The sequence below is a fragment of the mitochondrial genome of Nicotiana tabacum, assembly GCF_000715075.1.
Source record: "Nicotiana tabacum mitochondrion, complete genome".
Lineage (NCBI taxonomy): Eukaryota > Viridiplantae > Streptophyta > Magnoliopsida > Solanales > Solanaceae > Nicotiana > Nicotiana tabacum.
The window spans coordinates 352501-375000 of NC_006581.1; the positions used below are offsets into that span (position 1 = coordinate 352501).

Genomic DNA, 22500 nt, shown 5'->3' on the forward strand with positions numbered 1-22500 from the left:
ACGAATGCTGCTAGGGGAGTGCAGAATAGACCAGCTGAAGATGGAAGAGTGAACGTTGTCGAGCCTAGAGCCCGGGAAGCTCTAAAGGTAAGTTCAAGTCGGAAACATAGCGGGGGTTCTCAAGCTTAGGAGAGGAGACTGTTTCGCTGTCGTTAGATTGTGTGGCAACGTCAGCAGAAAGGAGGAGAAGACGGAAGGCTGTATTCAAAATCTATGTCGGAATTGGCCAGTGCAAAGATAATCATTGATGCTGGGAGTTTGGATAAGATAGCGTCCACGGAGATGGTAGATCAGTTGGGGCTAGGGAAGTTAAAGCAGGACGTCTGGTGTGACGTCGTCCTTATGGACGTATTACATATCCTACTCGGAAGACCTTGGTAATACGAGTAGGGTTCTACCTGCGTAGAGAGAACACCGCTTTACTTTTAACGGGAAACGCGGTTATTGCCATCAGAAGACTTTGGTTGGCTAAGGAGAAAGGGTGTTTGTTGGCATACCATTTCTGGACGTGGGAAAGAGTCCATAGAATGCTATGCCTTGATAGCAACAAAGCCAACTAGCAGAGCCGATTCGGGGATCGGTGGGATGCCGTAGCTTTAAGAGATAGGGGCGGAGGCAATCGGAAAGGCTTTTTAGGAACGAGGCCCCCTCCCTCCTATGTTGTAAAAGGGAAGTGCAGATCTTTATCTTTCTGCGACACTCTTCCGACTTGATGCCGCCCCTGAATCCACAAGTACCGGCTTGATTACCCCCTAAGATAAGAGGAGGATATAGAAGCAGATTTAGTTGCAGGTAGGAGCGAGTCTACCCTGCAAAGCGGCTTCTCGCTTATCCCCATTTGAAAATGAGGAGATCCGACGTCAAGTGCAGGAATTGCTGTCAAAGGGGCGGGAGAGTCTCAGTCCGTGTTCAACGCCTGCTTGACTAGCTCAAAAGGAAGCAGCTGGAGTGTGTAGATGGGCTTTGAATAAGAGTTGGGTGATTTATTTCCAATAATGCCAACGATGGATGAGATTATGGATTAATTGCCTGTCGGGAGCGTGTTACTTTTCAAAGCTTACCTTATATTATTAAAGAAAGGGGAAAGGGCTTTTTTTTATAGAGAGAGAGTAAGGGGGGTTTTCTGGGGCTTTGAAGCAGGGCCACTTATATTGCAAAACTTTCAGAGACGGGATGGAAAGTCTTTCGTGAGAAGAGATGGTAGGCTTGATACGGATACAGCTGCTTATCACCCACCTTAGAATCAAGCAGTTCAGTTCGACTATACCCGCCTTAATTCCCTCATTCAGGACAGATGGAAGCAGGTTATGGATCTGTTCAAGTTGGTCGATCAATCCCTCCTTTCTTTCCCCTGCCTCCGGACACCTTAGAATAGATTTGATTGGAAGGAGGGTGAGGAACGAACACAGTGGTTTGACTGCTGGGATCCCAATCGGCCTGCATCAGCGGAAAATGGAACTATCGAATCACGGGTGACTCGCTTTATCGGGATGGGAAGAATTGCAACATCGGCATTTCTTTCCTTCCCTAAATCGATCCACTAGTAGGTAGCGGTAGGAGAGATCCATTATGGTGGGATGGACCGTTCTCGAATTCCGGCCGGCATTTCTGTCAATCGGCGGAAGACTCACGCATACTGGGAGGGTACGACTTCAAGGGATGGACTCGATCGAACGGCCAACCACTTGCTATTTTTGTAGGAGATGAAATCCAAAAGACCATTATTAGCGTGTAGTAGATTGGCCCGAGTGCGTAATAGGCCAGTCGAGAAGAAAGAAAATCAATAGATTGAACGGTAGATAAAGGATCAGAGGATGAGAGGGGTAGATCTACCCAATATGGACCGATAACGGATGGTCCCCGCCAACTGCTTATCTCTCTTCCTCGCATTCCATTCATGACCTAACGACTATCCCTCTTTCGGGGAGGGAATCACTTGCTGGATCGAACCCAAGGATAGGTTTGATCGGCCGGGTGTTGGATCGAATGAACATTCAACCGCGTCATCACGGCAGCGATGGATGTCCAACCTTTAGATCTCTTCTTTCTCAATAAAGGCGGGTAAGGAAAGTCCGAAGGCTAATCCGGCAACTGCTGGCTAGAAGGCGAAAACCGCTTTTGCCAATCAAAGCCCCAAAACTAGTAAGGGCACGAGTGCCCCAGCAAGCCACCCCAACCCTACCGCCAAAGCTTGACTTTACTAAACAAGCAAGAAAGGCTCTTTCTATCTTATTAGTCAAGCGCTAACGAGCAAGAAAACGGATATGCCCTAAGAAGCAACTTCGTGCAGCTGCTGCGCCCTTGCTTCTTGCTTTAGAAAGATTGCTCGTTAGCTAGGCCGTTTTCAATAAGGCTCGCGCTAGGCGCTCACCTTTTTTGGCTAAGCCGTATCGTATCTTGCTGGTAATGGATTTATTCTTGAATCTTGCTTGGTTTAGGCAGGTAAGTGTTAAGAGGCTCTTGTTGGCTTTCATTAGGTATACATAGGTACACATAGGACTTTCTTGCAATACATAGTGGTTGGCTTCGAATCACATGAAGCCCATATAGATGTCCACTCCTATTTCCTCTACTCCCTGTGGGGAACACAATCAGTCCATACAAGGACCTACTGAGTCATCCACCCTTGCATCTATTTGATGCATCATCACATGGCCGTCGTGTAACTCCTCGAGAATCATGTCATTCGCCTGTCACGTGTTGCCACCAGAGTCATAAATACTCGAAGTAAGCTCCTGGCTCGCCCCTATCTCTAAAGGGGCTTACGAACGAGCGGAGTGCTTACGGCCGTGGTAGCTGCGAGCCTCCTGGGTCTTGCTCTCTCGTCTTTTTTCCTCCGCCTTCCTCTTGTAATTGACCCTTTCTTTTCTGCTACGCCTATCCATCCGTCAGATTGACATCCAGCCGGGTGAGCGATAGCGGCTCCTGTTTACTAATAGATCTGCCGCCGCTAGTATAACAAAAAAAAGCACATAAGGATCCAGAATATTAAAATATACTGATCACTGATCAGGATCATATAAAGCCCGGTATTCCCAGAAAGGATAGTCGTGATGTCCCTTCATGGCCGGCCTTTTCAGTATGGAGCCGAAGGCGAGGGTTTCCAGCAGGCCCCCTTCTCTGGCTTTTCCTTTAAGTGACAAGGGGGGTGAGGTAAGGAGTAGTATAAGAGTGGTTCGGTCATCGATAAGCCTCTCCTTATTCATTCTATAGGGCGGGGCTGCGGACCAACAATCCAGCAAAAGGGCTGAAAAGCTCCTTTATTAAACCTTCCCCTTTTAATAATAAGAAGGTAAGCATCAAAGCCCAGAAAACCCAACCTATACAAAGAGCTCTTTTCAGCCCCTACTCCTAACAAGTGAAAGTTGCTGGCACCCACCATATCTTGCTTCGGGGCCGATCTCTTGTATCGGAGCAAACAAATTCAATGATTTTCTATATTCTATTTATTTCTTTTTATTGTTGAGTTTTTTCCACCACAAACAGATTTGCCGCATGGATTGGATAGAGTCCCCTGATCTCGACATTCAAGCACGAATCCCTTGAGCGCTTCGGCGGCGGATAGCAGCATGGGCAAAGCACTCTGCTGCGGCGAGCAGCCGGTTCTTATTGCATTCACCAAGATAGTCTTGCTCGCTCCTGAACTCTGCGGCGAGTTCAGCCACCACCTCCGGGTCTGAGCTCTGCTCGAGCGTAGTCAGCCAGCTTCGTGACTTTGCTTAGCTTCCAGCGTTGCAAAGGGATAACCTTTCACTATCTAGGCGCCCTCGAAGGAGGGGTCCCACGGACTTCTTCCCCGAAGGTCAAGCCGTAGTTCCTGTCCCTGGGAGAAGTGGAAGGAGTTAGGAGGATGGAGCGCCCTTTGCCCTAAGAAATAGGCGGCTTCGCCTTCAAGCCGTCAATAAAATCGAGCTAATATGTGATCATGACAGTACACTGATGCATAGGTCTTCTTTACTTTACGGCCTTTTGATTATGATGCATCATGAACGTGCCAATATGTGATCGGGGTGAGCGGTGGTTAGATATAGGGGCGGCTTCGCCGGCTTGGATTGGAAGGAAGGGCTTCGCTTTCCGATCGCTTTTTGAGGCCGGTTTGGATGAGCGTGGGCAAGTTCGGGATTCACTATCGCTTTCCGCTTGGAGCGGCTCACCCCCTTGTCACTTAAAGGGCGAAGTCGCCGAAGCGAGTCTAAAGGCCAAAGAGTCATCTTTGAAGGCTACTATGCATCCTTATTCATAGTAGAGTGTAAGGTAGGTTTGGGTATAGCAGGACTTGAACCTGCGACCATTAGGTTAAAAGCCCAATGCTCTACCAACTGAGCTATACACCCCAAAAAAGATGTAGTAGTAAATAAGGATTGGTACGGAAAAGAGGCCGGCCCCCCTTCTTCTCATCATATTAAAGGAGCGCGGCTCTGTATGAGGCTCGTACTGCAGAGCAAGCGGAAGAAAACGTAAGGTCGCGCGTTAGCACTCCTGCAAGAAAACGGATGCGCTAAGGCGCAACTTCGCGCAGCTGCTACGCCCTTGCTTCTTGCCCCTTATTTCAAACTCAAGGAAAGCCTTGATCGATATGAGAAAGATGCGCTCAAGCGCCCAACCTAGTAAAGGGGCTTGGGCTCGAAAGCCGGCCTTACTCAACAAGCACCTTTCTTAGTAAGGTTGCTTGTTTCCACTCATTGAAGATTCTATCTACAAAAGAAGGTCAACGGGGGATACTCAAATAGCTCTCACTGACACCAGAGAAGGTGAGGTCGTCTTTCTTTCCAGCCGCCATACGGTTCGCCTTAAAGCCTTAAGGATCAGGGGAGGAGCAGTTATCTATGTAATTACGTTGTTGGCCGTTGTTCCGGTCGAGCACTCTCTTTTCTTTGTCCAATTCCGTCTTACCAAACAAGACTGACTTCTTACCAACCCGCGAAGGGTTGTGAGGCTGGACCAGGTACGAAGAATGAATCTATATCTGTGCACGGAAGTTGCTGGCCGGCGGCCGCTCAACTGTTCGAGCGCAATGCAGTGGTGTTGGTTCCGATTCGACAAAGGTAGAATGCCTGGTCGAAGGTCCAGTACAGTAGGTAGCAGGCGTGTTCGTTTTGGCTCCCGAGCGAGAACGATAAATAGGCGATGCACCATCCTTGCTGCTACGTACGTTTTCCTTGACTTGACAGATTCATTCAATTGAACCCACACTCAAAGGAGGACCACAAGCTCGGGGCTCGACGAAACGGAAAGTTTCAGCATGTTGAAACTTCTTGGGGTTAGCAGTGAAAGAAAGAGCCCGGCATTCATTTCTTCATGAATATTCATAGCTGAGTCTACTAAAAGAGGGACCAGCCTCGTCGTGGTGATTAGAGGACACCTCTGATCGTTCACCTCTAATGTGACACGTTCCCTCCCAGTTATATGATCAACGGGATCAGTCGGCTAGAGAGCGGGGCTATTCTTCTTCCGTGGAGACAAAGTCGTCCCTTCTACTGACCGAACCCTCAGTTCGGGGGCCTTCGTCAACATGTTACGAAGCTCCAGTCTTCGGTGGGTCACCATTACTTGACTTAGAAAGGCGAACATCTGGGCAAGGGAAAGCGCAGTGCGCCTGGTGCAAATGGCTTTCTTTTTTCATGATATACCAATCAGAATGGAGGGTCCTACCTACGTACATGATTGATAGAATCACTACGTAGGGGGGGCGGTCAACTTGATGCGGGAGAGGCATGAGTGCAGTTCGATCTTGTGGTGTATTCGTTTGTAGTGAGTAGGGCCTCTTTCTCGTTGATCAGTTCGCCTCCGCTCTATTGAAAAGTAGGAATTCCTACGGCGGTTTTGTCAACGAACGCGTCTCGGGCCGGATTGACTAACCTAACCCACCCTTAAGGAGGCTTTTCCATAGTTGGGTGTCCGCTTTAGTGTGATTTACGAAGGCTAGGCTAGGTTTGGTAATATCCAAAACAAATGAAAAGAGGTCGGGGTCGATAGGTGGCAGTTGGCAAGGAACTTGATCCCCCCCAAAAAAAGGGGGAAGCCGCGGTCGAACTCTTATTCTGGAAATAAGTCGGGGCCCTTTTACCAAGTCTACCAGATAGAAGATGATAGAGGGCCAACTATCGTTGCCTTGCACAAGACGGTGCCCTTTCACTTCGAGTTCCTTCCTTCGTAGTCAAATCTGATGATACGCTTTGGCGATGTTACCTACCAAATAAAAGGCCTGCTAGGTGATCGAAATCGCTCAGGTCAGTGAGGACTCACTCACTCACCTACTCCTTATCTATTTAAGACTTTCTTCTATCTACTTAATTTAAAAGGCGACCCGCCGCGCCGGGCTATAAGATAAGATAGAGTTCTTGTACTACTTGATTGACTGGTAAGAAAGAGCTTCCGTAAGAACTGGAAGACTCTTGTATGTACGGTAACCCTCTCTTCCGCTACTGGTGGACTGTTGCACAGAAAGGGCGACAGAAGCAACCTTTCTTAGCGCGCTTTTCAAGCGCTTAGCTTCTGCTAGTGGCGGGGCGGCAAGGCCATGTTGTTCAGTTGGAAGCCTAAGCCAAGAAGGTACGAACGAAGTGACGGGCCCCTTTAGAAGATAGGGGGCGGCTTTCTTGTGGTAGTAATTGCGAACATCTCTCCTCTTCTCTTAGCGTGCACAGTTTGCTTACATGCCGCCTTAGGCACATCTCTCTTTCTTAGTTTCACGCTGGACTAATGATAATGAATGAAAGTCAGTCTTTTAGTAAACGTATATAAGCAGCTGTTTAGTGTATAAGCAATTCTTTAGTGGTCGCACCGAAAGTACGGTGGAGGTTGGTTGAAGATGATGTTACGCGGCGTTCAGAACCAGTCTTGAAGTGAATGAATTAGAAAGAAGTAAGGAAATGAGACGACTCTTTCTTGAACTATATCATAAACAGATCTTCCCCTCCACACCAATCACGAGTTTTTCTCTATTCCTCTCGTATATCGTCGTAACGCCCTTAATGCTAGGTTTTGAAAAAGACTTTTCATGTCATTCCCATTTAGGTCCGATTCGGATCCCTCCGTTGTTTCCTTTTCCTTCCGCACCTTTTCCTCGAAATGAGAAAGAAGATGGTACACTTGAATTGTATTATTTAAGTGCTTATTGCTTGCCAAAAATCCTACTTCTACAATTGGTAGGTCACCGGGTTATTCAAATAAGTCGTGTTTTCCGTGGTTTTCCCATGTTACAACTTCCGTACCAATTCGGTCGATCCGGAATGGATCGGTTAAACATTCCATTAGGGAGCCTGGTCTTGACTCTTCTGTGTGGTATTCATTCTCGTTCGGCTCTTGGAATCACATCCAGCAGTGGTTGGAACAGCTCGCAAAATCCAACCACTTCACCTACTTCATTGCCCCCAACCCTTTCTCGTACCTCTATTGAAACAGAATGGTTTCATGTTCTTTCATCGATTGGTTATTCCTCTCCGTTCGTATCTCTTTTTCCAATTTCGGTCTCGATTAGTTCACAAGATTGAATGGCCAATTCTCCTCCGAACCCTCGATTCGATTGTTTTCCAAGAATGTTGAGCCGGGTATGTAAGCCATGTATCTGGGAGGAACTTAAATAAAAGAAGGGCTTTCGGTTTTTTGCACCCCGTTTTGGTCTTGCAGCTATTTTTAAAATATATATATAAGAATCCCTTTTTTAGAAGAAAGATTATATATATGTCCAATCTCTAGTGGTGGTGGAACCAACCAAGATGTATGTCGTCCGACCCGACCTCAGACTCTTTCTTCCCGACCTATTTGACTCTCTGGCCGTAGTTATTTAGGTGGTATTCCGAGATCGAATTCCTCCCAGGAACACACGAAACAAAGATATGAACTGGGTAAATAGAAATGGAAAAGAGATGTTTCTATTTCATCCAAATTAGAAGCTTTTTCTACATCCATATGATCTACTAAAGTAGATCGGTATTGACCATATAATAAAAGCAGATCTTGGTCCATGGAGTCCCAAGAAGGTAAGAACTCCAACCTGTCCGATGCTTCTTCGGCCAAATACGATATACAAGTGGGACCTGCACTATGAGCAAGCTGTGCGAAAAACCGCTTCTTTTTTCCGGTTCCGAAACAACTTGGGCGAAATAGGGTTCTACCGGGAAACCATGGATTTTTGAGTTTTCGCCATTGGTTACTGGTTGAGCCACTGGAATGGAATGAGATAAGAATCCCTGGAGATCTTTCCTCTCCACTTACTCGTAACAGGCTTTTCTTCTGTAGAAGACTTCTTCCGAATGGCATAATTGTCCGACACTACGTTCCTCGATCTTCAAAGAAAACTGACTCCTCCTACTCCTCCTTCTCCTTTAGGATAGGATCCTCCTTGGTCCTTCTTTCACTAATGGTCTCACCATTTTCTAGTAGTAGTAGTTCGCGCGAGGGACTCTCCTTTCTATCGCTTGCCCTTGCCTTTCACTCTCATTTGGTCTCTTTCTTCTATAAAATAAAGCGAAGCAAAGCGCATGGCAAAGAAGCAGCCAGCTGCTTGCCCCCTTCCACTCGGCCTTTCTTCGCTGTGTGAATAAGGTCTTAGTCTGTATGGGCATTCTGGGCAGGTCGCAATAAGTCGCTAGTCGAAGGTTTAGACCAATCGCAATTCATCACCATCTTGCCCGCTTCCAATTGATGACTGGCTATTATATAAGTGTTGACCTAAGCCCCTGCGCAGGGGCTCGGCTCCCGAACCGTACGTGAGCTGTCTCGTACGGCTCTTCCTAAGAACTTGAAGCCCCCTCTCTCTAAATAGAAAAAAATGCATTTACAAGACAAAAAAGACTTTTTCAAAAAGCCTTCGCCCTCCTATTCAACGGGGCTATTAGAGAAGCAGCTTCGTTCCTTGACTTCTTTTCTCAGTCAAGCTTCCTTGTTCCTTAGTGTAGTCTCGGTCCATAGTTGTTGACTCCGTTCCTTATAGCCTAGTCTATATCCACAGCTGACGTGACTCCGTACCGACGCCTTTCCCTTTGTATAGTATACGGCTAAGTGACTTCGTAACCTCAACGTACTTTTTTTCTTACTGTAGCATAGGCCTTCGTCGGGCTTTCGTCCCTTCGCCTATAGACGGCGGCTTGGCTTCGCTATCGCTCATGACTTGGTATAGAGCCGTGTAGTCGTCGGTTTTACCACCAGAATGCCTATGAGATAGTGGTCGGCCTTTCGAATGCCTTCTTCCTTACTTTTCTGAGAAGCCCTTTACGACTATACTATAAAGGACAGGGGGGTGTTCACCTTTGGAAACTTAGCTACTTAAGTCCTTCTCAGAAAGTCAAAGTAAAGGCGAACGGCATTCTGTTCTACAGCTACAACACTGAATATTTCTTATTAATATTAAACATCTTAATAGTAGAACTACTTTCGTACTACTAAACAAGGAAACCTTCGGTTCCCTTTGTTTGAATAAACGCCGCTTATTTTAGTTTACATTCAAACCAAAGTAAACCAAGCCTAAGCGGTCACGACATCTTGTTGATATTGATTGAGGAGTTTGATGGAGTTTAGCTGACTGAATCCATAAACCTAGAAAGTCGCCGTCACTGGTACTTTTTTATTTTAATTTGACTCTATAGGTAGGTATCGGCGGGGCTTGCGTAATGTAGTTGTAGTTAAGGCTGAAGTAGCGCTTTTTATTTTAGAAGATCTACTGAAGTACCAAAGGCGAACGGGGCTCCCAGGCCGGGACGTCTGGCAGAATGCTTGGCCTCCTGCGCTGGAAGCGAGACCCGAAGGGTGAGCTTATGGCGGTTAGCTTCTAGCACTAAATAATAGGCATTAGGCATTCTGAGCTGAAAGGAGGCAAGCAAATGAAGGGAGGCATTACGGGCCGACTACAAGAAAAGCAAAGCTTCGTAGACTCGGTCAAGTCGCTTATAGAATGCCGACGACTATTTTCCACTTAATTAATAAGTGAAGGGGAGAGGGAAGCGAGGCTTAGCGAGCTTTATAAGGCCGACCACTACATAAGCCGCTGGCGGAGAAAGCTCGAAGAGCTTCCCTTCATTCATTACTAAGCCAAGGTCCCAGGTCTCCGAGTCAGCCCGCGCTTTTTCGAAGAATCCTGCACCCATGGGCATACGGCCTGGCAGGCCTTCCCTTTCCGCCGGAGCTTCATGGGCGTTGCCCCGTTCCCCAATCAGATGTTTGGATGTGAGCTATACTCCGCGAGGAGCCAAACGGGCGTATGGCCTTGCCATTTGACCTCTTTTCCCGTGTGACTAGGAATGCTCAGTGACAACCTCTCAATTGTCACCGCCTGACCTCTCTTGCTACCACGGTAGCACCTAGTGTGGTCAGCACCAATCGTGTTCGGGCAACGAAGCTTACACTCATTCACATTGGTTCATCCTGCTATGCCCTGGGCCTTTTGCTCTTCTAACGTAAAAGGTGGCCGGCCATTCGTCAAGGCCCAGGAATCCGCTGGACATCTCAGCGGCGGGATTTGATACCCGCATCCGATCGAAGTTGCATTTTAGTGCTCCCCTAACATAAAGGGGAGCTTTTTCTAAGTGGGTCGCTTCGCGCAAGACATTGCTTAGGACCAACGGGTCACACGACAGGTGCACGATCTACTTTGCACGTTCCATCCTTCAGCCCTTCGCCTATCGGCTTGGCAGGCAAGCTACCTTGATCCGTCTTCGGCTTCGATTCGTTACGCTCAGAAGCTCCAACAAGCCCTAAAGTCTCTTGCCGCCTAAAACTCTGCCAAGAGAGCGCTGCTTTACGTTTGATCCTATGTACCCATAGAATGCTATGCGTTCTCCACTTTCGGATCTCGCAAAGAGAGAACGTGTTTTTTCCTCTGACTTTCTCTCTCATTCGCGGAGCGAAGAAAGCGGGCTTTGCCCCAGCTACCGCTATCCTTGGGAAACCAAAAGAGCTACCGAAGGAAAGGGATGCAGTCTCTCCCTTGGCCTTTGGAGAGGAGAGGGCAGAGAAGAAAACGTCCTTCGCGCAAGTTTTTTTGCTTCCTGCGTCCTTACTAGTAAAAAAGGGGCTCTTCGACCAAGAAGGCATTCTGGTAGGAAGGCCGACCACTACATAAGTCGCCATCCGTCCAGGAGAGAAGCAAGCTACCTTTCTTTGATCCCCCTTCCCGGGCAGGGAAGAGAACGAAAATGGACCGCAGATGGTAGTCGTGGTTGATTCGAGGATCTTACGCGGCGGAGCGAACTCTTCTATCGTCTTGCATTTTCTCTGGCGGACCCCCCCCCCGGTCCATCGTACTGGAGCGATTCGAGAAGAACGATTAGGCTCATATTCTATCCTTTCTACAATGCCTATAGACGAAGTGCTTCGTTTCAGATCAATTCTTCGCTGCAATCGCTTCGATCCACCCCCTCGGTGAAAAACCGTAATACGCCCTGAGGAATTCCTACCAGCAGACTTCCCTGTACTCAAAGTGAATTGTCTAAGTGCTCTCCTTTGTCTCATTGTTTATCTCGTAATCATTCGATTCCGCCCCTAAAGCTAGCTCCTACTCCTCCTCCTTCTCCTTTAGGATAGGATCCTCCTTGGTCCTTTTTACATAACACTCTTGGCCGCCCAAGAGGACTGGCTATCTTTCTCTTTATACGCAATATCTTGAAAGGCAAAGAAAAACAGCGCACGGACAGGAAAGGACGACGTACTATGAGACTTTCTGTTTTATTAATCTCCGCGAGCTTAATTCTTCTTCGATATCCATATATTTTCTATATGGTTCAAACAAACATAAGAAATAGCGGGTTCCTGATAGAGGGAAATCCACAGTTACATTCGGAATTTAAGTACATCTTAATCTCTTTTTGCCTTTATTCATTCATTACAATGAGAAATTTCCACTGGATTTATTGTTCTAAAAGCGTAAGTCAGATTTTTTAGAAAATACCTTTCTGGGTTGCTTTTGCTTTTCCAGCATTCGCCCCTTCAGTAGCCTTTTGCGCGGGTCCTGCTCCTGCGCTTCCTGACCTCAACGAGATTCCAGTAGGCCTTTCGCCTGCTGAAATAGCGCAATTGCATCGGGAGACTGAAGAGAATGCCGCCCAGTGTGACAGGCTCTTGCAAGAAATCTGTGTGCAGGCAAGAGAAGTTGCCCGTGAGCAGGGAGGAGTGCGGGACGAACTCATGCTGGAAAAACTCGTCGACGCCGTCAAGTATCTTGCAGACGTGGACGAGTTGCCCGAGGAGAAAGGAATCCCCGCTCTCATTGAGGTCAGGGGGGAAATCACTAAAAAAGAGCCCTCGACCATTTGGTTTTATATCGATCAAGAAATGAAAAGGTGGGGCGGTCGGGGTCTATGCTGAATTCTTTTTCTTAGATAGAATGAATGGAAAAGGGGTGCTTGTGTTGTGGTTTTCGTAGTTGCAAGAATTTTTTTTTCGAGAAAAGGTCCTGTCAAGTCGGTCCGCTAACGCCTTATCTTCCTATTTATAAGCCACAGCTTACTTCGACGTTTTCAATTTCCCATAGAGGAACTGCTTCCTGCGTCTGCGGCCGTTGCAGCTAAACTAACGGAGGAAGGAGGAGGGGAGGGGGGGGGGACATCAAATGGATTTTTGTTAACACAGAACTGGAAGAGGTTCGATTCCTCTTTGATGTTGTTAAGCCAAGAGCGCAAAGCGCATGCGCGAAATGAGAGCTAGAGGAATGGGAAGACAAGAGAATGCCCGGGTACTCCATCTACCAAAAGAAATGATTGAAATAGAGCGAAGAATGGAAAGGCAGGCTGCGAAGGCGCTGACTCAAAGGCTGATAGGATTGAACTCAAAGGGAAAAGGAAATAGGCTAAGCAAGAGGATTTACCATCGATCGTGAAAGACGAAGTGACTCACCAAGAGCATTGCCCATCAGGGGCTGCGGGGACAGGAGCTAGAAGAACTAAACCAAAAGAAAATGGCCGTAGAAGGCTAGCTTTCAGAATAAGAAAAGGCACCTTATTAGCACGATAGGGGGATGCTTAGACAAGAAAAAAGCATTCAACAAAACTTCAAAAATTCTTTCTTAGGAAGGAATGGAAAGATAGGAAGCTTGGAGAGCTAATGGAAAGAAATAGAAATAACAGATCTGCGATAGAAGTCGAATACAATTAAGTAACTAGGGGCAAGATACAGACTTTAGAGCGTCAAGTCATACACAAATCGGAGTGACTTCACTACCTGAAGAAAGAAAGCTGCTTCGGCAGGGTCGAAGAAGACGTGTAAGACACCGAGGGGCCGGGGCTTCTTTATTGTAAGGCGTCTAGAAGCCCAATTTTTGTCATGTCTTATGGGCACACAAATGTTCACAAAGGAAAAGGCTCTCCATGGGCAGCGTCTGCTTCGGCTCAAAGCGAATAGGCTGGCAGTCTTGAAGCGACGGAGAATTCTTTAACTGTTCGGTGTCGGCATCTTTTCCTACTTCTAACTGTTCTCCTAACCGGGCAAGGTAATCGGCTAACCGGGAATTCATCTTCAGAGCTAAGTCCCAAGGAGACAGGTTGAAATGTACGGGCGTAGGTTAGCGTCTCGTCCTACAAATGATAGCCTTTGAAGGCCGCCCACGGGATGCGCTGTACGGTAGTAGTTTATGTTAGCTGCTTATCCGGTGCCTTCTTTACGACTTTCGACCAAGCCATTATTGAAGAAACTCTTGTTTAGTCAGGACGTCGTTCCCGTCCCTTGTGGTGCTTTTTCAACCCCTTGCTTTGACTTGGTAAATTTCATCTGGATTCGCTCCAATTCCAAGAGATACCGCATTATCTGCATCACCAGTTCTAGGCGTATACTATGTTCCAGAGCCTTTAGTTTAGTTGCAGAGCTAGAAGCTACTATATATAGATAGTGCCCGATTTCTATATCCTGCCTGCGAATCGAAGCTCTTATCTCTCTAGCTCATGAATAAATCACCCGCCGGAAAGGAATAGCCGGAATAGAATGAAGGAATGATTCAATCTTCCATCATTTCAGAGCCGACGCCTCCTTTTCTGCCTTTCTATCTATACTTCCCATCCCAGCAAATTATGGAACAAGCAACGGCTTTCGCGCGAAAAAGTTTTTTTGCTGGGTCTCGCTTGCACATTTCTGGGTTTGACCTTTCGTCCCTTAGTCTCACTATGTTCAACTAAGCCACTTCGTCCCTAGACTCGGATTTGCACGCCTTTCAAAACCTCAAAGGCGCAATCCAGTTAGGGGTGGAACTGCGTTTTATCGCTGCCAAGCTTCCGGTAGCGAGAGCACGACCACTTATAACCGACTTACTTGATAATGCCTCCACCCTTTCTGACCTCTACCAACTGAGTGACGAATTGGATAACCCATCCAGTCCTCTATCGCATCGAATTGACGAATTCATTCTGTTGTGTAAAACCAGTGAAGGTGGTGGTGCTCAAACACCAAGTGGGGCTGGGGAGCGAAATTGCTAGTTTTCTTTATATTCTCATTGAAGAAAAGCGAATTTACGAGGTTTCAAGAGCGTGGTAGCTCGACCCTCGGTAGAGTGGCGAAGCTGTGAACGAATGGGTTAGGCGAAAAGGGGAGGCGGGGATCACCTCTAACAAGCGTATGCTTTCGAGTCTAGATTTTCACTCTCGACTTTCGCCATGTAAGGAAAAAGATTGTGGTTCGATTCCACAGCGTGCTTCTTTTATCCCATCAATCAACGCCTGCTGCACAGAAAGAAGAAAGAGGCTCGAGGTTCTAGTATAGATAGGGAGTGAAAGTTCATAACATTACTTGGGATGGGAAAAAGTGGTTGATGCTAAAAAAGACGGGGTTTCATCAAGCTTTCACTTTTTCGATCGACCTCACCGACAGATGATCGAAGGCCTTAACTAGTAAAATATAAAGAAAGATCTTTAAGTCAATTAAATAAACTAGTCAATTTCTGGTCACTAAAAAGTGAACTTCCTTCCTTCGACAGTCGGAAAGTCTCTTAGGCGGTCTGAGGATACCAGCTTCGCGGGACCGCAGTCCAACTCAAGGCTAAGCTTTACGGTCCTGCCGCTTTCTCGATCAACTAACCGAACTCTTGAAGACAAGGAAAGGGACTGATTCACAAAGGAGTCCGGCACCGACCCGGATAGATGATGCCCTATCGCACTCCCTTCGATCCGCTATCAATCCGCTTGATCAAACAAACGAAAACAGTCAAGTGATGCTTCTCTTTTATTGTAATCTTTTAGCAGGGAGCTTGGGATGGGCCCAAGTAAAGGCCAGCTAGTGTCCTATAGCGCGCTCCCTTTCTTTTGGTATCTTTCGCTTGGAACCTAATCCGCGAAATGGATACAAAAAAGGTGGCAAGTTTTTTCTCAATCGAGAGTCATTTCCCTTAGTGACTGACGAATGGAATCAACCAGATCTTTACTTAACTTGTTTTTTGTTGCTCTCTTTTGTTCCAACGAATGTCGTATCTTGCTTCTCTTGTGCCCTCTCTTTCTATCGCAGCCCCTTTCTTCTTTTTAACTCGAACTGTGGTACACGACCTCCTTTTACTGGAAAGACCTCTATTGGACTGGGAAGTAGCGCGGGAAAGTATGAAATGCTCATTTGCTAGTTAAGTAGATCCTTTGTAAAGTGTATTCCTTCCTTGGCAGTACGGAAAGTCTGTATCTATAAGGAAGTCTCGGGGCTCCCAAGTACACGATTGTTTAGGTGTGTGCTAAAAGCGCTTCCTTTAATGCCAGCCTGTATCTGAACCCCCTTTCCATATCTCGGAGAAGGTATGCAAGCAAGTCATCTGTGCTAATAAGTTCCTGCCTTTTTTTTATAGGTAAGACATGGGGCAATAAGCCCGCTTTCACAAATTCCCGTCTTTCTCGATCGAAAGCTAAGCGTGCCAAACCATCTAAGCAAAGTCCTATTTGTCAAAGAAGAGAGCCAAGACAAGCTCAAGTCATCCGGGATAAGAGAAGGTCCTATCCTAATAAGCCGGGGTAGGACCGGTCGAATAAGCAGTAATTCATCTTTGCGTAGATGAAGAATGGGCTACTTCCTCACAGATTGAAGACTTTAATACCAAGAAAGATCCTTCTGAAACATAATATTTTACTACCTCAATAAATGCCCGAGAGCATTCAATAAATCTTCTCTTCCTCTATCTACCCCAGCCTCGGTTCGGTCGGTCATGGGGCTTCCCTCTGCCAAGAATTGAGAGAAGATATTTCGCTTTTACTCAGTACACAGATTCGGATTAGTCAAAATAGAACTAGACAGATCAAGGTGCGGAAGGCAAGCAGCAAATCCAATCCTTTTAAAAGAGAACCTGAATCCCCTCTTTCTGCCCTACTTCATGCCAATCACTCTCCTTCCTTCCCCAAGAGCCAACCATGGCATGGCATTCGATGCATCAAAAATTTCATTGCCTTCCTCTAGAGCATCGGATTCAATAGCAAGGGTTATTCAACTAAGACCGGATTCTGTAGCAGAGGAGAGCAGGAAAGAGACAACAGCGGTTATTCTAATTGAATGTCAACCCGCCTATTCTGATTCACTTTACCCAATAAAGGGCTATGCGAAATAGGGATTGCTGCTTCCACTGCGCTACCTTCCTAAGCCCTTACTCCTTTTCCTTTTGCACCTGCCTTGTCGAAGTAGAAGATGTGGCATTAGTTCGAAAATACTTTCTTAAAGTGGCGAATCGGCTTCTCCCTAACAGGGCATTCTATGCATCTTCAGCTAGCTTTCCCCCGCCGCCTACTATCTAGCTGCAATCCTTCCCTTAACCCTAATCATGCTTAAGACATGGAATTGGATGCTTCTTACCCCAAAAGTCAATAAATAGAAGAGTGAGGAGGGATTTTTTGGCAAAGCAAGACTGATTAGCTCGCCTAAGGGTCGTAGCGGAAGAATTCCTCATCTGCGAGCTATTGGGGATCTATTCTCAGGAAGGAATGAAAGGACTGACTTTCCTTACCTAATAACATCTTAATCTACGATCTACGAATAAGAAATAGGAGCATCTAGCCGAGTAGCAGTCAGTAGGCGGAGAAGAAGTCAAAGGCGAATATCTCTTTGCCCCCCTCTTCAGTCAATGCTTTGGCCTTCGTCTCTTTTGCCCTTTTAATTAGTTTTTTGCATGTGTAGGGGCACTTTTTTAACCTAATCGATAGTTGTTAGGATGAATCACACGTGGGAGAGATATGAAATCTCTGAGCAGACTTAAATCCCTTACTTTGCCATTCTTTCCAGAATAGGATTTTGCTTAATATCATTTGGATGGACTCAGATCCTTTCATGTAGGAGAGTCTTTGATGGGCTTTGAATTTGGATAGATCCAGTGGGCCTTCTTGCATGGACTTGGGCTTGCTTACTGGCTTCGCTGAGGATGGGATTCCCTACCCGATGAGTCTGGCTAGGCTATTAGGCACCTTTGGTCTAGGCTTTCTCAGGCCTATCCAGAAGTCTGAAGTTCCGTCTACAGAAGGTCTAATTCTGAGCCGAAGCTCTATTTATTGCCCTATTCCCTTTCCTGACCAAAGTCACTAAGGAGGGGCCGGGGCGGACTGCAATTCGTCTGAGCTTAGTCTTCTCTTCTGAGACGATTGGAGGCTGGGGAAAGGGCACTCTTGAAGAAGGGCCTGCCGTACGTAGGGGTGAAGAAAGCTCCTTCTCTTATAGGAGAGGCGCTATTGAATGAAAAAGAAAGTCTTCAAGAAGTGAGAGAAGGAATCATAAAAGAAATAGCTTTCGACTAAAGACGCAGACGATGAGCAAAAGTCTGCTTTAATAAAGTAGCTCGGGGGAACCTTAAGACAGGACATCGGGGCGAAGGTATGAAGGTACGGCAATGCAGCCCAGTCTGGTCTGAGGAGGAGTGGGACTGTGAAAGCTGCAGCAAAGGGAAAGGACTTTCACCAGTTTCTTGAGTGAGAAGCGGATGTTGGTGAAAAAAGGAAGTTGAGTTCAAGTTTGGAGCACATGGCATAAGCCAAAGATCCCGGGATGACTCTAAAAGCTAACGAGATGATTCTGGTTAAACCGGGCATTCCTCAGAGCAAGGAAAGATCTTTCAAAAATAGAATCAAGAGAAAGCGCTAGAACCGATGTAAGTAAGATCCGCTACAACTAGAAGTCGATCTGGTACCTTCCTCAGGGTACTCAACAACTAGAGTCATCTCCCTTTCTCCTTTTAGCTTTAGTCGGTCGAGTAGCTTATTCGAACGTTGTGAACTCATTCCTGCCTTTGCAATACCAGCGCATCTTGTGCCACAGAAGCGGTTGTGCTCTGCCTCTTCCCCTCTATCAGAAGATTGCCTTGTGTGGAAGGTTGACTCTGAACTTCAGTCAATGGGAGGAATCCCCTTATCTAAGGTTCTTTGTATGGCACTCTAAACTCTCTTTCTTACGCGAGACAGAAAGTGTAACTACCGAAGCTCTTTCAACTTGTCCTGTCTTTGGATAAGTATTGCGGTTAAGTCAGTTAACAAGATGAGAGTCGGAAAATTGAAATAAGAACTGTCAAGTGATTCTTGAATGCTTCTACTTATGTAGATGGAGTCCAGTACGCTACTATATATACTTAAAATTCCCAAGACAATATCGGGAGTACCCATCTTATGTGATATGTAACTAGATCGTCAAACTCTTTCCCGCTATACCCAGCCGATTCTCAAGGACAAAAGGTATAGCATTACATTTTAACAGACAGATGAAAGCTAGGTCTCTACTCCTTCTTCATGAGGAAGAAAGGCCTTGTTATCATCTAGATCGACGTAAGGTGCGTAGCGGTGTAGAGTCCAACTAAGACTTCCATGAAAGGTCTCATTCATCTTGATTGAGGAGTTTCTTACTGACCGCTAAACCTGCTCCTTCTGAGAATGGTTTTACCCCGCTCCTCAATCTTATTCTGTTTCCGATCCTGCTTCAGATTCTCTTTCAGTTGTGGAAACAAGCCCCTATTCCTATCGGTTGAGTAGCCCAAGCTCCTTAAGTATTGTCCCCTCTCCTGTGAAAGAAAGAGGTTGATGCACCCAGCTACCCGAAGTAGAGCTTTCTTTGTCCCACCTTTCCTTACTGACTTTCCTAGTTTAGATAGCGTATTGAGAATCATGTCAAAATACACCAAGACCTGGGCCCAGGTTCTCTTTCTTCAAGAAAGGGTAGCTTTAAACAACCCGGTTCCAAACACACCAAACAAGCAAGCGACTCCCCTTCCTTAGCGTACCCGTCCATTAAGGCATTCTTCCTTCTTGCGTATGTGTTATAGCTCATAGCTCTAAGCCCCAATTCCTTGGTGAAAAGAGCTGTCGCCTTTAAATCATCGAAAAAAGAAAAGAAGGAACCGCTCGAAAGGGACCACACAACAATGGCTCATAACTGGAAAACATAACAACAATGTCTCCTAGCTGCAAAAGAATGGCTCCCAACTGAAAATTTCTCTCGATCACTCTCTAACAGAAAGCCATTTTCCCTTTCGCAAAAAGTAAACTTGGACTTCTTTCCTAAGCGGAGATTTGGACTACATGGACCTAAGCAACCCGCCGACAGGGGCAGCCTTTCACTGTTGGAAACTTTGATTTAGATTGGTAGGATTCTGTCTAATCTTTCCTAATTTATAAATTGCACTCAATCAACATAGTTTCCACTCATTCCTTCTCGACCGCCTCTTTTCTAGTCACTTTTGATCAAATCTTTCTTGTGATTTTCTATTCTCTTATGAGAAATGGTTTGCTTCGTTTGAGCCGTCGTCGCTTAATGCATGTAGGGGGGCTGGGGCTTTTCCCCCACGACCCCTTTTAAAGGAGAACCAGAAGAACAACAATGAACTCAAAGCTAATGAAGGAGATCCGCAACTTGAACAAGGTACACGGGATCTTTCCTACCCCTTTCTATTTCGACTTCTTTGAAAGGTGAAAGAGTAAGAAGCTAGACCGACTTGCTCTTAAATTAAAAGCAGCAAGAGCAAGTAAGTAGGCTTTTCTCCGCAAGAACAATCTTGACTTTCTTTATACTTTATAATATAAGGCCCTTTAAACGATCGTAAATGGCCTGAAATGTAACGACCTATGAGAGAAGGGTTTTTAGAAAAGAAAGCGTACCAATCCGGCAAACAAAGCAAAAACAACGGCTCCTACATAAATACAATAGAATTGAAATGCTGTCACTAGAACGGACCACACAAATAACATCTTTCTAGCCGCCTAAAGGAAGTATTCAAAGATAAGATAACGCTATGCGCACACAAGCTAACTTCAGGTATGCAGTTAGTTCTCAAGCGATTCCTTCGGATCTTAGGTGCGACCTTAGGGAGCTTGTTTTGGCAGCTACTCTCTTATAGTTATGTGTCCTGGTTTCCGAGTTCTAGTTCAAGGCAGGGCAGGACGGGACTCACGGGGGTTGGGGGGAGCCTTCCCCCAGGGAAAACCTAATAAGACTCATTCTAATACTTGAGTTCAAGCTCCTACTTCGAAGTAAGCCTATGGGTTGTTTCGAAGCTTAGTAGCTAAAGCGTACTTGCGTGTTAAAGGGGCGGATTTGGGCTACTAAGTGGAACCAGACCATTCAACTTGCCATTTGCACTCTCCTAGGGTGCGATCGTAGGAAGCTCTATTAGCGAATGCAATTCCCCGCCCGATAAGACTGATCATGCCCTGCTGCTTGGCTTGGAATCAAACTAGCCTATCATGCCCTTTCTTCATTCCTATATGGACCCATATTCCTATGTTCTTCCAATGTTTACTGTATTACTGGGATTCCTATTTACTGAACCATATCAAAGAAGCTACTTTCTTTCTGGCTTTTATACCCAGGTATAAAGGGATAGACAGTCTAAGAGAGTGCCAAGAAACAACACATACCTATCACTTTTGGAAGGTTTGGAACCCTCGATTCATCCGACTCAAGGAGAAAAAGAGAACAAGATGGGGGGGCTTGCCTCCTCGTTCCCTTTTACCTATGCCATGATGCTCATGGGCAGCTTATCTCTAATTGGATTTCCTTATCTTTCTTCTTCAAATTACGAGTAGAGATTTGGGGAGAGTGGATAGGACAGGGTGGTGGATGACGTAAAGGAAGGGAAGGCCCATCCCGTGCTTTCGAGCGATTCTTCCCGCAAAAGGCAGATCTTTTTCTTTCCGTCCCAAATAGAACAATAGAATAGGGACTTAGATGTGACCAAGGTGCTTGCAAGCTTAGGGTTAGCAGGTTGTTGGCTGGGAGAGCTGGTAAAAGAATGAAACCTTCAAGAGACCATGGTTAACAAGCCAGCTGAGGAAGAACAATCTCCCCCAGCAATACCGATCCTCCCTAGTTCAATCAGAATCGAGAACTGCGGAGAGGTTCTAACCGGCCTAGCCTAACCAACCGCTACAAGCGGGCAGGAAATAGATGTGGTGGAGACTCAAGTCAAGGCAATGGATCACTATCACTATAGATAGATGCTTTCCCTGGACTGTGTTCAATGGCACCTGATATGCCAACAAGGGCTTACTAAGAGATCTTGCATGTTTTATAGGGTGCTTCTTATGTCTTTCCATAAGCAGAAGTATGAGTAGAGCTGCTCTTCCCCTATTCTTAATCCCACTTCTTATGTCTGTCAACAAGAGCCCAGCCCCTGGTTCAATCGATAGATAGGCCGAAAACATATTTCTGGACAAATGAACAGACCTTTCCTTACTTGACTTGCCAACAAAGCGGTCAAACCAGTAACCAAGTTCATGCGTCAGTACCACGTCCAGGATCTTAGGAAAGGGGAAGCTCAAATGATATCTAATGGGATGGGCATGCTCCCCACTGCTCTATGATTTATTATAGTCATACTCTGTTTCGTACCTGGTAGCTAGCCTTTCGCTTCCTCCTTGTACTAGATTTTGACTTGAATTCCCCCTGAAAGCGAGAACGCACTATATGCCTTTAAAATAAAAAGAAGGCTGGAAAAAAGAGAGAGCTCCTTTCTTTTCTAGCTTTGGCGGGAGGAATGAAAATCCTATCCTATACGAAGGCCTATATACAAAAAAAGCACTTTGCCTAGAATCCCAAGTTGCCTCCCCTCTCCTCTGAGGCCGATCGCATCCGCTTTTGGAGCCCCTCGCCTTTGAGTACGGCAGCAGCCCAGACATAGACCGAATTAGGGGCCTAAACTCTTGAGTAGATTGCCCATGGAAAGGAGCTTACTCCAAGATCTGACTCCGCCCGTGTAGGAGTTCGGGAAGGCCAGAAGTAAACAAAGAGCGGTAGAAGAGAATAAAGTGTTGCGCCCATTCTTTTCTTTCATAGCTGGAGCAAATGGAAGGAGACGTCGTGCAAGCCGAAGACTTTGACAGGTGTCGGTAGGCACGCCTCTGATAAGGGCTCGATCCTGAGAATCAATCCCAATCGAATCTATGGAAGGGAGACCCTCTATCCTCTTAATCTTTAGAGTAGATATTATATATAGGATAATCAGTCCACTGCGGTGCCCAAGACAAGGCAAGATGAATAGGAATGTTGAAGGGACATAAGGCTCAGCTAAGGTAAGGAAAGACCCTGACCATCTAGGTCACCAAGTACTCTTATTTTTTAGGGAGTCGGAGACGATCGAAGAGGCAGCAA

At 46.2% G+C, this 22500-nt stretch overlaps 6 protein-coding genes and 1 non-coding gene across 7 annotated transcripts; 2 read left to right on the top strand and 5 right to left on the bottom strand.

Annotated features, from left to right (window-relative positions):
• Positions 1-4261: 4261 nt before the first annotated feature.
• trnK(uuu) lies at positions 4262-4334 on the bottom strand. Its single transcript has one exon. It is a non-coding gene; the product is annotated as a tRNA-Lys (tRNA).
• A 490-nt stretch (positions 4335-4824) lies between these two features.
• On the bottom strand, positions 4825-5136 carry orf103d (hypothetical protein). Its single transcript has one exon. It carries the CDS (start codon positions 5134-5136, stop codon positions 4825-4827), a length of 312 nt encoding a protein of 103 aa, YP_173482.1.
• Positions 5137-6872: 1736 nt separating this feature from the next.
• Positions 6873-7493, top strand: ccmB (cytochrome c maturation protein CcmB). Its single transcript has one exon. It carries the CDS (start codon positions 6873-6875, stop codon positions 7491-7493), a length of 621 nt encoding a protein of 206 aa, YP_173483.1.
• Positions 7494-7782: 289 nt separating this feature from the next.
• On the bottom strand, positions 7783-8262 carry orf159b (hypothetical protein). Its single transcript has one exon. It carries the CDS (start codon positions 8260-8262, stop codon positions 7783-7785), a length of 480 nt encoding a protein of 159 aa, YP_173484.1.
• A 288-nt stretch (positions 8263-8550) lies between these two features.
• rpl2 (ribosomal protein L2) lies at positions 8551-11448 on the bottom strand. The gene is made up of 2 exons: positions 10571-11448; positions 8551-8668 (listed from the first exon to the last, which is right to left on the bottom strand). The coding sequence occupies exons 1-2, from the start codon at positions 11446-11448 to the stop codon at positions 8551-8553; spliced, it is 996 nt and encodes a 331-aa protein (YP_173485.1).
• A 425-nt stretch (positions 11449-11873) lies between these two features.
• On the bottom strand, positions 11874-12245 carry orf123 (hypothetical protein). Its single transcript has one exon. The coding sequence runs from the start codon at positions 12243-12245 to the stop codon at positions 11874-11876; it is 372 nt and encodes a 123-aa protein (YP_173486.1).
• An 8311-nt stretch (positions 12246-20556) lies between these two features.
• Positions 20557-20874, top strand: orf105 (hypothetical protein). Its single transcript has one exon. The coding sequence runs from the start codon at positions 20557-20559 to the stop codon at positions 20872-20874; it is 318 nt and encodes a 105-aa protein (YP_173487.1).
• The last annotated feature ends 1626 nt before the right edge of the window (positions 20875-22500 follow it).